An 11,573-nucleotide genomic window follows, 5' to 3' on the forward strand; every position below is an offset into this window, starting at 1 on the left:
GCTGCAGAAACGAGAGGGCTTGAGGAGTTAGATACAAAGGATATGACAACATGTCTTGGTTTGGGGTTTGAGCAACTGAGTGGATTTAATGAAGCGAGCAAGACTGGGGACAGGAAGGTTTCTGGGGAGGAGAAAATCAGGAAGACTGGGACATGTAAAGCTGAAGGTGTCTACTAGGTGTGTGTGGGAACAAGAACGTCACCTTTCCAATCTTGCACAATCAAGGAGGAAAAAAAAGGCTACCTTACAAAAAAAAAACAAACAAACAAACAGAAAACACCTTACCTAATGTTGTGAGTTTGTGGATTATCCTCACTGAAGGCTAAGGAGAGTTAAATCAACATCCCATGAGAACATGTAGGCCTTCTCCTGCATAGGATTATTGATATTGTAAAGTATATGAATTTATTATAGTTAGATTAAGTGTGTTTCTGAGTATTTCCGTAACTGCACATGATATGATTATCCATTTAGGACAAGAGGAACTATCCTTTTCTGTCCTGTAAAATGTGTTTTTAAAGAGTAAAACAAGTTGCATGCTATCTTTTTTAACCTAGAAATAAAAACACATACAAAACAAAACAAAACAAAACACACAACGCTCTTGGGGCTTGGTTTGACAGCTTGGCTCAAGTGAGGAAATATACTTGAGAACTCTTTGGAAATGAAGAAACGCAGACAGAGAAGGCATTGCTATTATTGACATGTACGAGCAAGCATCAAGCAAATCTCAAATCTATCATTTGTAGGTAATATATGTAGAGATACAATTCAGTAAAATTTAGACTTTTTATCCCAAAGATCTAGGAGAACTATAAGGCAATAAATGACAGGTGGTTACAACCTTTTCTACTTTTATCGAGTCAGTTAGTTCTTCTTTAGGCACAGCTAAAATTAATAAGCAAGCCCATAAAAAGTTTAAAGCAAATATTGATCATAAATATTTAGGGAAAATACCAAGTTATTGATGCTGGTTTATGCAAGTTAGCATTTTTGTCCCCACTTTAGGGATGAGGTTATTTTCTGAAAATAGGTCAGAGGTAACCCCAAATGATATTCCAAATAAATGATATAAACCAGCACTGTTATTTAGAACCAAGACCCCAATCTTTCAAAGGGCTCACTATAGAAAGTAGATCTCAGGGGCACCCGGCTGGCCAGTCGGAGGGGATGTAACTCTTGATCTCAGGGTCATGAGTTTGAGCCCCACGTGGTGTGTGGAGATTATTTGAAATTAAAATCTTAAAAAAAGAAAAAGGTAATTTTTTTTTTCAACGTTTTTTATTTATTTTTGGGACAGAGAGAGACAGAGCATGAACGGGGGAGGGGCAGAGAGAGAGGGAGACACAGAATCGGAAACAGGCTCCAGGCTCCGAGCCATCAGCCCAGAGCCTGACGCGGGGCTCGAACTCACGGACCGCGAGATCGTGACCTGGCTGAAGTCGGACGCTTAACCGACTGCGCCACCCAGGCGCCCCGAAAAAGGTAAATTTTTAAAGAGGGAGAAAGAAAGAGAAAGAAAAGAAAAGAAAACCAAAAAGAAAAGAAGAACGAAAAAAGATTGATTTCGGGACCAGATTTCTCAATCTGGAAAAAATTTGGGCTTACTTAGTTTCATGCGGGAACAATTTGTGTGTGAGTGTGTGTGTGTTTGTGTGTGTGTTTAAGTATCAGAATAAACATATTCTCTGGGAAAAAAGTTTGTTCAGATCTACAAAGTATGCAGAGTATTTTTCACTCTCCAGAACCCAGGAATCTTCCTGTGAAGAAATACATATAAGCATGGCTATATGCCTTTAGACACTATTTTAGCCTTTTAAAATATATTTGACACAATTATTTTGAATTTTCAGAACACCTGCATTTGAAAACAATTTCAACCAATGTACTAGTTGCCCTAAGAGATTGTTAAGAGCTGTAGATTTTTTTTTGTTTTCAACATTTTTAATTGTTGAAAAGCAATCTATTCTCAAGAGGAAAGAGGGGAGAGATCAAACAGTACAAAAGGAATACAGTGAAAACATGTCCCTCTCACCCAGATCCTCAGGCCCTGGTTCTCCCCCAGGGACAATCACAATCAGTATTTTCAGCAGTACCCTTGCAGTGATACCCTATACAAATAGGTCAATAAATTTCCCCTTTTATTTTTTACTTATTACTCAAATAGTATTACAACATTCACTCCTCTGAATCTCTTTCCCCCACACAATAATGTGTCTTAGAAAGTGCTTTGTATCAGAATCTTATAAGCACAATCTTATTCTGTTAAACAGCTACACATCCTTGGGTATATAACATAATTGATTTAACTAGTGCTCTATTAATGGCACATTTAGGTTGTTTTCTCTCCTAGTCTCAAACAATGCTGCAATGATTTTGCATAGATGTTTTTTTAACTTATTTACTTATTCATTTTTAAGTGATCTCTATACCCAATGTGGGGCTCAAACTCGTGACCCCAAGATCAAGAGTCTCATGCTCTTCTGAGCCAGCCAGGCGCCCCTTGCATATATCTGTAAGAAAAATTCCTGGAGGCAAAATTGGTCAATCAAAGGCATAGACATTTATTATCTGATAGTACCAAGCTGCTGTCCTTACTCTATTGTATCAATTTACATTCTCAGCCAACAGTGGAAAAGAGCTTCCTCTTTTCCACACCTTTGTCATCATAACATATTTTCAAACTCTTTGGTCTCTGCCAATCTGCTTAGTGAAAAACTGTTTCACTCCCAGTTTCAACTGGTATTTTGTTTGGTATGTAGGGCTGGGTATCTTTTCCCATGTTTGAAACCCATTCTCTGTCTTTTCTGAAGTGTTTGTATTCTTTGCAAATAGGTTATTGGCCTTTTTCTAATTGATTTTGAAAGCTCTTTATATATTAAAGAAGCTAGACTTTCATTTTCATATAGACTGCAAATTATTTTTCCTAGTTTGTCTCTGCATATCAACTTCTATCCATTTTTTTTCTCACGGAGAAATTTTCTATCCAACTACTTAAGTCTTTTTAATTGCTTATAATTGTTTATCAGCTGATTCTTTTGGACTTCTAAAACAAATAATAGCAATTTTGCTTTCTGCTGTCTTTCTCTAGTTAATAACAATTTTGACAGAGCACATCCCTGTATTGTTCCCGATTTTAATGGGAATGCTTCCAAGGTTTCACAATTAAAGATGAGGCTGGCTTTGGCAACTAATGCTATTTCTCCAGGGAACTTTCTGAATGCATAGAGAATTTAACAATTTGTTCTTGAGTATTACTTTTCATGTTTATCAATAGGTTTTATAGATTTTCTTCAGTGTCAAAGCATACCATTAGTGTTAGCACTGACATAATTATTTGGGAATAAGAAATAACAGGAACCTATGGCCCTCTATTTACACCAGGCTACCCTATAAATAACCCATAACTACGCATCAAAATATTTAATCCGCATCAAGTCCTTGTGCAACATGCAAAGGCAGGTATCTTGCATCACAGACAGGCAAACGGAGTCTAAAAGATTGTAATTCCACCCACCCCCTTTCTTCACTTCCGTGAGTTAAAAATCAAATTCAGACCTTCTGACTCCCCGAGTCAGTGTTTAAGCCACAAGAAAGTACCGTGCGTGGCCTTTAGAGAACCTAGCGAATGCCCAACGTACAAAGAAAAACGCAGGCCGCTGTCTACATCCCGCAGTCTCACAACGTTCTCTTCCAGACTCCTGAAAGCAACCTCCAAGTTGGACTCGGGAGCTGAAAACATCTGAAATGCATCACCCAGCAGCCGGCAAAATAGGTTCATGCTCAGTGATACACGATGTTGCTGACATTCCTCAGCCAATTAGAATTCCTTTCAGCTGCAATGGAGGTGAACACAGCTGGAATGAGACTGGGGCGCGTCACCAGGCGCATTGATTGTACATTATTTAAGCCTTGTTTTAAAACAATAAAAGACCTCCCCCCACTTTAATCCGGAAGCATGGAAACAACATTCCACTTAGTTTAAATATCCAAATGGATTACATTGCATCTATAGACACAACAGTAATTCTAACATTTTAAAAAGAAGATATTTCCAGTCCACATGGCTAGGTGCTTTTGTGTGTGTGTGTGTGTGTGTGTGTGTGTGTGTGTGTGTGTGTGTGTGTTTTCAACAGAGCTTTCCAGCTCATCTTTAAGTAGCATGCCTTAGGGACATGGTCAGCTAGAATGCGGTGGATGACAAGCCAATTTAAATTAGGGGTTGTCTCTCAATAACATTCACTTACAGAGCAACAAGCAAACCAGTCACTTAGGTTGTTCAGTGACAAAAATAAAATAAATAAATAAATAACCACATATTTTTAATTCTCTACTGGTTTAAAAATATTTAACCTCTAAAACGGTTTGAAATTACAACAATTTGATCCAAGTAAGAATCCTAAAAGTTAGGGTTTCTCAACCAGAGAATCAGAGCACTGCCAGGATACTAAATTATTTCATCTATTTCCGAAGGTTTTTGAACTTCCCTTTTGCTCTTGGCACTCAATAAAATGCACAATTCAGCTACTTTAACTTTTAACCAGTGTCCACAAACATGTTACAAAACAGCCAGTTTAGTTAAGTGGATCATTGAGCTGATGTTGAAATATTATGGGTCAGTCTTTTTTTTTTAATTCATGAGGAAATACTTCTTCCCAAGTGACTCAGCCCCCAGAACCTCCCCTTACACACAGCACAACATGCCAGAACCCGACAAATTCGACCAAACAGAGAAAATGAAAATTTGGGGACTAGAAGGAAAAACTCAAAGTTCAGACACCACTTTTATGGTTGCAGAAATAGGAGTTGTGAACTGAAATAATTAGACTTGAAGTCAAAAATTCTAGTTGGATATCACTACAATTACTATCGAGCTATAGACAGAAATAAAGTGTACAAGGTATTTCGTCTCTCAGGTCAGTTAGGGGGTCAAGAAGTTTTAAAAAACGGATTGGGGGGGGGGAAGGTTTTTCTTAAGACCTCTCCAATGTGGTCAAATCACAAATACAACCTATATTTGGCAGAATGTGATTCCTTTTCAAGTAAAACTGAAGCTTAAGTTTTGCAATAGTTACTTGAGGTAGCACATCCCACACCCTTAACCAGCATTAATCCAGCCAAAGAAGTGCCTTCACAGTACCTTCATAAACCTGAGGCTGAGCCCGAGGAAAACTCAGAAGCAGCTCAGGGCTAAACACTGATGACTTATGCCAGCTTATCCCGGTTTCGTCGTTAAAAACCAAAGTGTTGCCTGCCTTACATAAGCGAGGTTCTCTGCTGCCATAAACCAATAAAGGGAACTCTCTTAACAGCCTTCTTAACCTTTAAGAGAAACAGACTATTTCAAATCAATTAGACCACCTGTTATTGATCAATTACAGTTATTAACAGTTATTACTACAACTGTTTCTCTCCACGTCGCATCATCTGGACGCCAAACCCCAAGTCGGCCTTACTTTCCATGTGCTACAACTTTAAAAATAGCCTCCATTTCCATATGCTATCAAGGAAGGCCTCTTCCCCTCTCTCTACTTGGAATTAGAATTTTTCTCTTTGCAACACGCAGTCACGCTTCAAAAGATATAAAAACACAAGGAAGTCTGAGAGTGTTTCAAGGCCTAAATACCCAAAAAAGTTTAGGCATTTGCTATTTCAACTAACTGGTTAACATTGGAATAAAATTTAATTTGCTTGAAGAGCACTGTGGAACCCTTAGAGCCCAAAATTCCATTCTTTTACCCAAAGTGGCCTAAATAATGTATCTGGGATTCATTTGTGTACCACATAAGAAACAAAAGTTTTTGCAAATCCTGCTTGAACTTAAAACGGTTTCCGAAGTGTTTGATTTGCCAGTGAACTCTAAATGTCTGCAAGATAATGTTAAGATCACTTTGATTTTGCACATATTATGCCCCAAACCTACTGAAACTATTTAAAAACTATTTTCCTGTTAAAACATCACAAAGACATTCATTAAAGTTAAATTCTTTTAAATATAAAGACTCAAATATTCTTCTACTACATAGGCCAGGCTTCCAAAGCAGCTCCATATACTACTCAATAGTTTTCAAAAGCTGAAAGGGCTCCAGAGGAAGAAAAAAAATATATCATAATCAATACACAAAATTAATGCTTAGCATAAATCAAACATAAGAGCTGTGTTTTAACACAAATTTCTGAATATCAGCATTGAGATTTAATAACACAAAGCATAAGTACCCAACATAATTTAGAATAAGTAGGTAGCCAAATGGAGAATCAAAGATGTTAGAATAAAGTTGAAATCTCGGGGCATCTGGGTGGCTCAGTCAGTAAAGCGGTTGGACTCTTGATTTTGGCTCAGGTCACAATCTCATGGCTCGTGAGTTCGAGCTCAGCTGTTAGCGCAGAGCCTGCTTGGGATTCTCTCTCTCTGTCCCTTCCCTGCTCACTCTCTAAATCTCTCTCTCCAAATAAATAAACACTTAAATAAAATTTTTAAGTTGAAATCTCATTTTATATGATGAAACTGAGACCCCAAAAGGTCACATAATTGGTTCCATATCATGCAGTTTAGGATAGAGCTGAACAAAATCAAGTCTTTTTTTTCCTAAGCAGGCTTCACGTCTACCACGGAGCCCAATGTGGGGCTTGAACTCACGACGCTGAAATCAAGACCCAAGTTGAGATCCAGAGTGAGACACTGAACCCACTGAACCGACCCAGGTGCCCCTCAAGTCTCTTAATTCTAAATCCAATGCTCTCTTCATCACCAAATACAACTGTGGACCCCAAAGTTCTAAATGCTCTTTTATAACTCCCATGCCATCAGATGTCGCCTTGAATTATGCTCTGTGTGATATTACTGACTGGTTGGAATGTCCCTCATTTTTAAAAAATATTTTTTTCAAATATCACAGGTAGAAATAAACTCTGAAACCTGTAACAAAAGCATACAACTTTTACAAGATGGCTATCCAACAGGCCAGAAGTGAAGGGAGTTCAAACTGCCCCTGAAAGCTTGAAGAGGAGGCCAAAACCACCCCCTCTTCAACAAAATATCTGGTTCCAACGTTACAACATAAATGAACTTTCAACAGACAACTGCACGTGGGTCTACAATGACCACTCAACTCTCCATCCTGTTGCGGGGATGACCACACTCACAGATCATCTCAGACCGCCAATAACATCACCAGGGGTGAAGGGAAAAGGTGCTTTGGAAACAACACCCTTTACCTGAGCCTTCAATATCAAATGCCATCCAAAACTCTCCAAAGCATTTCTACATCTGTGGCACCTAAATTTCTGAATCCAAAAATAATTTGGGAGGACAAACCAAGTCCCCCCCACCCCCTTCACACGGGAAAGGCCCAGACCTGCCAATTAGGCTTGATTAATATATATATTACACCTGACACACTCTCATTAGAACCTATTCCTTCTGAAACATTAATCATATTTCTACCAAAACTCATGAAGTCAGTTACTTCTGATCTTAACAAAATGAAACCAATCTGATGTCAACTACAGTTTACACTGTAAATGAGAATCAAATTAAAGTTGTCAGTAATTAAAGTTTTACAAGCATCACAAAGTCAAAAACATGGCTTTCATGTAACCATAAAAATAACAATGTTATACATTGTATCTCCATAGTGAGAAGTGTTTCCTACAAGTCCTGGAATAAAGGATGATGTTTCCCCAGAAGTAAAGATCCCTGGAATATATGGCTGTCACTCCACAAAACCAGGGTCTGGATTTGGGTCCAAATCATCTGATCTGAACATATCATCTCATCATAACCTAATGTGACATCTTTATACAAAAATAAAAATTATAACTCTTCTCTCGAAACAAACAAAAAATCATGCAACAACTATGTACCTTCAAAGGAAACTTTAGTTTTTGAACGATCACCCATTGTTGTTTTCATGGATTATTACCGACGAATTAGTGTTACGCATAAAGTGTCCAAAATGCTCATTCTGTCTGTGAAAGGATCTGACCAGACTCTGACTTCGGAATCCTCACCACACGGGCCACCGAACAGAAAAATCCAGGGGAAAGCCCCAGTCAGGAATTAGCCTGAACTTTTAATTTCCTTTCCAGGGCTGGAAACATTCGAGTTCGGAAAGTCCCGCAGCAGAACCGCATCTGCAGCCCTACAATCCCGCCTCAGGTGTGAATTTGAGCTGGGAGGCGCGGCCGCAGCGCCCTAAGCCCTGAGGACACCGAGAAGGGGCGGGCGAGGGCGCAGACCGGCCCGGGATCTCCGGGGCCCGCTAGCGAGGGGCGCCTCCCCCAGACAGCTCGCGTCCACACTCCTCCAAACCCGCGCGTCGCCGGCCCGCAGAGCCTCGCGCTCACCCTTGAAGGTGGCACTACAGAGGCTCCTAGGAGACGCGGGCATTTCATTGAAAAGACTCAACGCGAGCGAATCAAGGAGCCTGCGTTAGTGCAGCTGCCAGAGCCTCCAGTGGGGGGCGGGGCGGGGGTCCCTCAGCGCCTCGGCAGGGCTCAAGGATGCTGGGGGAGGAGGGGGGGGCGGTGACGGCAAAGTGCAATGCAGAGAAGGAAAGAATTGAAGAAGCACGGTCAGGAGTAGATAGTGGCCTGGCCTGAGGGAGAAAGGAAGTGGAGCAGACCGAAGAGGTCTGGACCAGCGGGGAAGTGAGGAGAACAGGACCGGGGGAAGCCACGAGATAGGACTGAGGAATTCGAGGCTGAAGGAAAGGGTGGAGGCAGCGAGACAGAAGCAAGGGGGCGGGGCCGGGAGATAAGCAAGGGAGGGACTAGGTAGAAAATGAGGGGCGGGGCTTAGGGGGAAAGTGAGGGAGCCCGGCCAAGGGAGAATAAAGGGGCGGGGCCGGGAGGGGAGAAGCCGGGGGGCAGGTGGGGGGGTGGTAGCGGGAGGAAGGTACAGAGTGTGGGGGAGGGGGTGAGAGCCGGGGGCAGGAGGCAGAAGCTAGGGGGCACGTCCGAGGGCAGACAGGGGAGCGGGAGACGACGGGAAGGTGGTGAGAAGCGAGGGGCGGGACCGAGAGCAAGGGGCGGGGCCTGGAGGGAAAAGCGAGGAGGCAGGTAAGGGGAGAGGGAAGAAAGCGAGGGGTAGGAAAGGGGGGGGGGAGATGAGGAGTAGGGGCGGGGCCACGAGGGGGAGAACGGAGGGGACAAGGCGGGGATGAGGGAGGGGGGCGACCGGGGTGGAGGGGTGAAAGCAGGAGGGGAGAAGCGAAGGGGCAGGTGGGGGAAGGAGGAGGAAAGCGAGAGGGCCGCGGGGGGGAATCGGGGTGAGAAGCGAGGGGGCGGGGCCGGGAGCAGCGAGGGGGCGGGGCCGGGAGCGAGGAGCGAGGGGCGCTCGCCGAGGGGGGTGACGAGGTCCTGGGACAACGGCCGGCGTGGGGGAGGGCCACTCCACCGGGGCGCTCTGCGGGAAATTCCGGGGCTGCTGGGGGGCCGTGCGGGGCGCCAGGGGGCGTCGGGAGAGTGGGGGGGGGGGGCGGGTGGGCCTCCCACCGTCCGTACCTGTCAGACGGATCTTGATGCTGGAGCCGTTCCTGCGCGTCCCGGGGTTCGACATCTCCCGCCAACGATCGGGCAGCCGCGGATCCAGCGCCGCCGCCCCCCGGCCCGGCCCGGCCCGGCCCCGCCGCCGCCGCCTCAAGGTTACGGCTCCGGGCTGGGCGCCGGGGTCCGAGCCGGGACACAAACTCCGCGGCCCAGGCGTCCGGGCGGCGGGAGGACGGTCGAGCCGGGGGATCCGCGCTCGACCCGGCGCCCCCGACCCTCGCTCGCTCCCAGCCGAGCCCAGTCCGGAGCCGCCTCCGCCGCCACCACCACCACCTCCTCAGAGCCGGACGCCCGCCGCCCTCGCCGCTTCCGCCGCCGCCGCTGCCGCCGCCTCCCGGAGCCGCGCGCGCTCCCGCCGCCGTGCCGGCCCGGCCCTGCGCGCGCCCGCGCCGTGCGCCCCCGCGCCTGCGTGCGTGCGCGCGCCCGCGGACACGCCGGGGCGGGGCGCGCTGCGGGGCTGCGTTGCCGGCCCAGCCTCGGGCGCGCGGACTCTGGGAGCCGGGGCCCCCGGCTTCCCGCGTCTTCCCGCTGGGAGATGAGCGAAGGCGTTCGGGACTTGGGAGTCGAGCGCGCCTTGGAGGCCCGCGGAAAGAGGAACGGGGTCCGCCTGGGCCCGCGAACCGTTACCCTCGGTCTTCGCCACGTTCTCCGAGGGAACGGGTTTGCAGATGCGGACAGAATGGATTTTCCAGGTCTGTGTCTCAAGCCTCGGGGCCCCCGATAGCTATTGAAAAGAGGATTACGTGAAACCGTGGCCTGTCACTACACCAAGCACCTTGCGCAAATAGTCATGCAACACTTTTTTTTTTGAGCAAAGGGCTTTTAAATAATGCACTTTCAACGGAGAGATTTCTCAAAGACACAGTCCCCTAGGTGTGTTCTGTGCAACTAGTGCGCTCTATTGACCCATGACAAAGTCTCCAGAATCGCAGGAAGTGCCATTTATGGCCACGGTAAACAAGATGGGAGAGAAGGATAAAGTTGAGAGGTAGATGTTTGTGATTATCCAATCTGCATACAATTCAACCCAACACAAAGGCAGCTTTACAGCCTACCTTCCGCTAACACTTCCCCCTATCAGACTTGCACAGTAGGACTAAAAGCTAACATTTCCCCTCCTCCCGAGTGGCAGGGTAGAACTAAATCTCGTTAGGCTTTCTCCAACAAACTCCTCTCTTTGTTAACCTGTAATGGAGAGGAAATACTATGTTAATAGAGAGGAAAAGCTGGGCGTGTTTACCAAATTTGTTTTTGACCAACTACCTAATTCTTTGAAAGCCTTTATTTGGTTTGTGTCTTAAGGAAACCAGGCTCTGAGCCATTGCAGCCAGGGAATTTTCCTGGAGTCACAGTCTTCAGACTAGAGCCCTTTTTCTAGCGCCCCTTGACATGCCCCCCTGCCTCAGGCTGAGCCCAGTGAGAGGGGAGTGTGTGCTGGGCTGGATTCAAAGCTGCTTCTTGAGCCTCAGTCATTCAAATAAAAAGACAGGCCTAGATCATTTCTATGGCCCACTTGCAGCTCAAACGTTCAATAATTCTAGCGAAATATCCAAGAATACAAGCAACAGAGCAGTAGTCCCAGAATCTAGCAGTTTCTCTGTAGGCGACTGTCACTATGAGTGAGTCCCTGGGGTCTGAATAAATCCTTTTAGAGTCTCTAATCCTCACCTCCAAGTGATCTCCATTCTTCTTTCAGTCCACCCCAGTATCTCACCCTTCTTTTCATTCCCACATTCAAGAAGTCCCTTCTTTCTCAACCAAGCTAAACCTCTCTCTCTCTCTCTCTCTCTCTCTCTCTCTCTGCTTACCTGAGTGGTGGCCCCTGTTCTGATCCCCAACTATTCCTGCCCTAAAATCTTTCCATTTCTTAACCTTCCTGTTTTCTCACCTGCCTAGATGTCTGGGCCTTCCTTTTCCTGATCATTTGTTTCCTCAACACCTGAGGCAGGAGGTCACTTCTGGAGGTTATTGAAAGGCATTTCATTTACTCATTAACAAGTAATTGCTGTTGTCATTTAACC

General features: G+C 45.3%; 1 protein-coding gene across 4 annotated transcripts in view; it reads right to left on the bottom strand.

The window, feature by feature from the left end:
* The window catches only part of SMURF1 (SMAD specific E3 ubiquitin protein ligase 1), a 107,059-nt gene extending 97,212 nt beyond the window's left edge, over nucleotides 1-9,847 (bottom strand). For 3 of the 4 annotated variants that reach the window (XM_042921065.1, XM_042921064.1, XM_042921062.1), the window contains exon 1: nucleotides 9,508-9,847. In XM_042921065.1, the coding sequence (XP_042776999.1) occupies nucleotides 9,508-9,562 (55 nt within the window). In that variant the 5' untranslated portion in view covers nucleotides 9,563-9,847. Of the gene's footprint in view, nucleotides 1-7,866; nucleotides 8,426-9,507 lie in introns of those variants that run through there. The other variant, XM_042921063.1, reaches the window with a different exon arrangement.
* Nucleotides 9,848-11,573: the final 1,726 nt, after the last annotated feature.

Source organism: Panthera leo, chromosome E3 (assembly GCF_018350215.1).
Source record: "Panthera leo isolate Ple1 chromosome E3, P.leo_Ple1_pat1.1, whole genome shotgun sequence".
NCBI lineage: Eukaryota > Metazoa > Chordata > Mammalia > Carnivora > Felidae > Panthera > Panthera leo.